Source organism: Nuphar pumila, chromosome 1 (genome assembly GCF_984573655.1).
Source record: "Nuphar pumila chromosome 1, dmNupPumi1.hap1.1, whole genome shotgun sequence".
NCBI lineage: Eukaryota > Viridiplantae > Streptophyta > Magnoliopsida > Nymphaeales > Nymphaeaceae > Nuphar > Nuphar pumila.
Genome location: NC_143249.1, coordinates 8,421,868 through 8,427,867, shown reverse-complemented (window position 1 = coordinate 8,427,867; position 6,000 = coordinate 8,421,868). Strand labels below are relative to the sequence as shown.

General features: G+C 41.2%; 1 protein-coding gene across 1 annotated transcript; it reads right to left on the bottom strand.

The window, feature by feature from the left end:
• Nucleotides 1-2,413: 2,413 nt before the first annotated feature.
• Nucleotides 2,414-4,417, bottom strand: LOC149847878 (myb family transcription factor EFM-like). The gene is made up of 5 exons (XM_090009668.1): nt 3,978-4,417; nt 3,673-3,887; nt 3,273-3,573; nt 3,095-3,171; nt 2,414-3,003 (listed from the first exon to the last, which is right to left on the bottom strand). Exons 1-5 carry the CDS (start codon nt 4,168-4,170, stop codon nt 2,683-2,685), a joined length of 1,107 nt encoding a protein of 368 aa, XP_089865794.1. The 5' UTR covers nt 4,171-4,417; the 3' UTR covers nt 2,414-2,682.
• Between the last annotated feature and the right edge of the window lie 1,583 nt (nt 4,418-6,000).

Genomic DNA, 6,000 nt, shown 5'->3' with positions numbered 1-6,000 from the left:
CCTTCCCACCTCCAAGTTGCTAATATATTTACTAAGCCACTGACGAAGGCTGCCTTCTATATATTCTCTCATACCCAAACTCAACTTGTGGACCGCATCACCTTCCAGTTTGAAGGGGGGTATTATCAGACTTAGCGGATCCAGACTTGTTATCCACATTTGGAGTGAAGAATTTGATCAAGATAGAGATAATGCTAACCACATTTGGCATGAACAGTTTGATGAAGGTAAAGATAATTTTAACCACATTTGGCATGAACATTTTGATCAAGATAAAGATAATGCTAACCACATTTGGCATGAACAGCTAGAGGCCGATCGATCTCTCAATGATATGGATAAATTAGAAAGAGAGAGATTTTTCTGATAACAAGAAGGAAATTAGAAAAGATAAGAAGCTTATCTTATCTCATAGGAAGGGTCATCAAGATACAAATGTTATGTATATAACTTGTAAAAACGTTGAAAAAACTTGAGGAAGATTACATTGTCAGCCGGTGGACGTAGGCATCATTGCCGAACCATGTATACTGAGTGTCTCTCTCTCTATCTTATCATTTTTTCTTTTATCGTTGGCTTCCGAATTCGTTTATGCCTAACCCCAGCTTGCCTTTAAAAAAAAAAATACAGCAGATTGCTGATCTATTCTACGAGCTACTCGTAAAGAGGGTTCAAATCCCTATCTCACCATTTGCTATGATCAATCCCTACTTAAAACGAACCTATCCTGCATGACTGATCTGTAAATTAGTGTTCCTACTAGGGTTGGTAAACTAAGGCAAAAAAGCTCATCTTGAAGTGTTCAAGCTTGGCACATTCTTGTAAAGATCCGAGTTTTGGCTGGCTTATTTCCAGAAAAAATACATTGTTTCAGGGCTATAGGTAATTGGTTTAAAAAAAAAAATACATTGTTTTAGAGTTGACAGTAACACTTTATCTCCAAAAACTGAATACTTCAATCATTTGTTCTTACGTATATTGTTATATAATGTAAATCTATCTAAAGTATTTATATTTAACAAGCTTATATGAGCTGAGCCGAACATGGAATGAGTTTGAACGAGCTCTTTGCAAGGCGAACATGAGTGCTTGGCCCCCATCCAACTACGCCAAACCCCTTGGTGGAGAGGACATGCCATTTTGTCTTAATTCTTACACCCGAGAGGCTTGCTTACAGTGACATGCACATCTTGGTGGCACGCACGCTCGGACACAAGGGCCGGCACATATACAAACATGTAAGGATTTTTATACTTTAATTTAATAATTTTGTATTATTTCTTAAATAATAATTTACTAAAAATGTATTTTTATTCATTAAATATCAAAAATATGTTTTTACTAAAAATAAAAATATCCATGTCCGTGTGTCCTTTATTAACTTTTTTTTTTTTTTTAATTTGCGCATCATACTCAGGTTGCTTGTCGTGTCTTTGTGACATGAATACATTCATTCATTCCTTAACTTGGAGGCAAAGGCAAAGGCAACAGAGGTACGTACTCTCCACACTTTTAAGAAACGCTGGTGCAGTTGAATGACACAAGTATCCAATTCCAAACAAGGAATTTTCTTGTCTTAATTTCTTAAAGATAAGCTTGCAACGTCAGTCCTAGTAATCTTCTAATCCAAAATCTGATCTTAAACCAAACTTGGACTAGTCTACCACACGTTTTCCAAAATTAGCCGGTACACCAGAGTTCCCAAAATCCTGAATTTATTATAGTTTCTCGCTTTTTACAAACTTAGAAAATCCAGAAAGTTGGACGTAATTTAATAGCCCGATTAATATAATGCTGACTCAATTTCGTGCATGATTAACAGATAATTTTTTTTTAAATCAGGCTTTCCGTGCCATAAGCCTAGGATAGAGGGCATAATTTTGAGACCGGGTGGCGGTAAATTAACAAAATACATATATATATATTCCATCAACCAGTTGGAGATGCGGGGAACTGTACGCGACGAGGCAGCCAACCACCCCCGCTAAATCTCAGCCGTCCCTTCCGAAAAAGCAACGGTTCACGCATGGAAAGGACAACCATTCCCTCGCAAGCCGACGAAAAGCTGCGTCCTCCTTCTTCTCTTTCCCAAAATCCCAACACAAGCGGCCACGACGCCGCGCTTCCGATCTCAGATTCCAGAAAGATCGACGGCCAAAAACGAAGACGAACGAAAAAAAATTAAAAATAAAAATAAGAAAACGATGGGAATTCTCGCAGATCGTCAGGATCTGAGTTTGCAGACCAAGAAATTTCTCCAAATCTTTCAGAAAAAAGGAAAATCGGGAAATTACAACTCCGAAAAAGAAAATCTAGAAATGCTTCTTGATTATCAGGATGAGTTTACGCTTCTTATCACCAAAACCTTAATTTCGATCGATCTCTTCAGAATAAAGAGCAAGAAGAAAGGTTATTTTTCTTTTCTTCGTTTCATATACTCAACAGATGTTACAGAAAACCTCACCAGCAACTCGAAAATTGAAGTGGGAAAAACAAAAACAAAAAAAGGAAAAATAAGAAGCGATCGATCCGGTAAAAACCGATACATCTCCGATCGAAGATCTATCTGTATCTTCAAACCTGAACCGATTCTCTCTCCTTCTTTTCATCTCTCTCTCATGCACTGTATCTCTCCCGTAGGAAGATAAAAAAAAAAGAAAAATAAGAAGAGAACGATCACGATCACTCTGTTGCTTCCTCCGAAACCGATCTCTGAAGGTGTCCCTTCCAACTGTAGCTCTCGGATTTAGTCTCCTCATCGTCGTCGTCGTCATCGTCCCTGCTATCGTTGCTCACCCTCTTGTTGCCGGCGAACTGGAGTGGGCCTTGAGGGGATGCGGACTGAGCAGGGCTCTTCTTCAGGGCCTGATGGTTCCGGCTTCCTTGAGTAGAGTACTCATGGGGCACCCAGATTCCGCCCAACAGGACCAGTTGAGTTGGTTTCTGGCCTCCAGACGGCGCCTGTGCGGGGACGTTTGTCCTTCTAGTGTGCAATCTATATTTCTGATACCAATTGATGCAAATTTTTAAGTCTTGTACTCAAAAATAAAAAATTGGGTGAAAGCAAGAAGAAAACAAAATTGAAGGAACTCACCTGCAAATGACTTTTCACTTCATCGTTTGTCAGCCCGTCCACCTTCATCAATTCCCTTATTTGTTTTGGCGTCGCCACTGAAACAAATAATCTTTAGGTTACAACTTTTAATCGATGCGACCCCAAGAGTTTTAAGCTACCAAGACAACAACCGTAGGGAATTGGGAATTACGATTACCTTGAGTACCGCCTAATTGCTGGAGCGCATTGACGAAGCGCCTGTGCAATTCCGGGGACCAGCATCGTCTGGCCTTTCTTTGAGGCTGTGATTGTGTACCGGATTGAACGGGAGAGGATGACTGAGCTCTGCAATTTGGTTTGGATTCGGTAGATAAGGACAGATCGGCGGAGACGTCCTTCTCCTCTTTGGGCGCCCCAGGAAAACCAGAGGTTCCTTTGAAGTGAAGGAAGGCGCCTCTGCTCTGATTAACGGAGAACTTCTGAGAATTTTCAGACGGGGCCGACTCTTCTTCCATTCTCTGCAACACCCATCATAAAAAAAATAGAAGATCAATCTATCCTCTCGAATAAATCTGAAGGAAAAATGAGAAAAAAAAAACATTTTTTAAGAAGGTTACCTCATTTCTCGCATCGGAATCAACGTGGTTATCGCTCCACAATTGAACAGAACTCATCCAATTCATCTTATCCCTGTAATCCTTCTCCTCCTTCAAGAACCCATCTCCCTTCCCCGCTTCCTCCGTCGATAATTTCTTCATGGGTATGAAATCCTCCAGAGCCGGACGGCTCGTCCTGCATTGTTGCCTCATCTGCTGCTTCACATTCTCGATAGCTATGGCGTAAAAAAAAAAAAACAAATCAGAAAAAAAAAACCATCGCACCCCATAAACTAAAAAAAACGAAAAGGAAAAGGAGACACCACCTTCATTAACGAGCTGCATACACAAGGGAAGCTCCCGTTTGAACGCATCAATCTTCTTCCTTTCTTCTTCCAAGCACCTCAGACGCTCCTCCAACCCTCCGTCTATCCTCAAATGCTCCTCCCTCAATAACCCCGCGCTCTTCTTCCTCGTCGGGGGATTGTAATCCAAATTCAACTCCAAAGGAGACCCCATTCTCTCTCTCTCTCTCTCTCAAGAACAAAAAACACCCAGATTGCACCAGCCCAGGAGTGGGATTTTAACGAAAGGCAAAAGGAGGAAGGAATCAAAGATCCGGTAAAAACCCACAAACGAAAGGAAAGACAGAACAAGGAAAAAGAAAAAACAAAGAATAATAATGAGAAGACACCCTCTCTCTCTCTCTCTATAAAAAAAAGAGGGGCTTAAAAGAAGAGAAGCTTGTCAGGGTCGTGGCGTCGCATAATTCCCCACAGTTCTGATGTTTAATTATATCCCCAGAATCTCCGCCTACGAAAACGCGTCGGAAAACCACCCCCAGTTCCGTCGCCGGAATCCAGGAAACCGTCTCCGTGGAATCTCCGGATATCGTTTTCCCCAATAAAAAAATTTTCGCCCACTTTTCAAGATTCTTGGGAGCAGGTAGGTTCCGCGTCTCCACCCCTCTTCAATATATTTAAATAAAAAAAAATGGATTTTAATATCTTTTGTCGATTCCGCACAATATAAAAAAAATCATAATCACCTCCTCTGATTTTCCGATATAACCAAAATACCCTTGTCCGCACCAAGGGTTAGGTTCGGTATAAAGAAAAAGACGGAAGAGGTAGAGAGAGAGAGAGAGAGAGTCAAACATCGGAAGGAATGTCCGGACGAGTCCATGTGCGGGCTTGATGAAGACACGTGGATGGGATTTCTCCGATCAGTGGTTGAGATTCTCTTCGGGGAGGCTTCTTTTCTTTGCGTCTCGAGATTCGTATTCGACCGGGTTCGGCTGATCGACACGTGGCGTACGCATTTTTTTTTTTGAGGAAAGAGAGGAGTTTTCCATTGGGTGCATTTGGTAGAAAACTTTGGAGATAAGGATTCCCTTCCCCACCGCTCCCCCGGCTCGTTGGTGGGGCCCGCGCCCTTTTGATATATTTAGGGGCACAGAAGCTAGATGCTGCTCCGCGGGCACAAAACGACAAAAGCCACTCACAGCCATCAGATTCCGTCTGTGCTGTGCGGGTATCTTCCCAGGTACGTCATTTACTGTTGCCCTTTATTCTTCATAAATGACATTCATGTCCCTAATGTTTTTCCTCTATCAAAAGTGGCCCCCTCTCAACGTGGCTAGCACCAGCAGCCAAAAACAAAGAAATGTACAGTATATTTTAGGATCCAGATCCAGATCCAGGTTCAAGCAAAGCATATAGGAATAGGGATGGCATTGGACTGGAGCTGGTGCGGGAGACAACATCTTTACTCTCGTCCTATCTTAAAATTTTGTCATTCATGCTCAGTTCATCCCGGTCTCAAAATAGCTGTTTCCATCTCCATTTCCGTTCTTACCCGTCTTCATCTCAAAATAACTCTATTCTTATTTTAAGAAAATATATATATAAAGGGTTTAGGGTTATATATATATAATATAAATATATTAATAATTTTATTAATGAAGATTGAGGACAGTGCAGGATCTTCATCTCAGTAGGGGTTTTGATTTTCACCTTCATCCCCAGTTCATTTCCCGTTCTATGTCCTTTATTCCTGTTCCAAATGAGACAGGTTTGAACTGATCCCCATTTTTTCTCCGATCTACTGTCATCGTCTTTTTAGGATATGAGGCTTGAGATTTAGACCAACCTTTTTTACATAAAAATTCTCTTGCTTTGTCACGCAATTTTGAAGCTCAGACTCGATTCAAAGGAGTTCGTTTTTGGGGGGAATTCAATCGGATCCAGATCTTTTTTTGCCAAGATTTTGATGGATAGGCATCTCCAGACTCCAGCCTGTTTTTGTCACTAACTGGTCATTGGTTTGCCTTTTGAAGTTTTGCTAAGT

What these genes read in the sequence shown, in the direction of transcription:
- LOC149847878 (XM_090009668.1), bottom strand. Translation starts at nt 4,170, where the DNA reads ATGGGGTCTCCTTTGGAGTTGAATTTGGATTACAATCCCCCGACGAGG. An exon ending in ATTCCGATGCGAGAAATGAG is followed by an intron (nt 3,574 to 3,672) that starts GTAACCTTCTTA and finishes TGGGTGTTGCAG; the next exon opens with AGAATGGAAGAAGAGTCGGC. An exon ending in AAGTGAAAAGTCATTTGCAG is followed by an intron (nt 3,004 to 3,094) that starts GTGAGTTCCTTC and finishes AATTGGTATCAG; the next exon opens with AAATATAGATTGCACACTAG.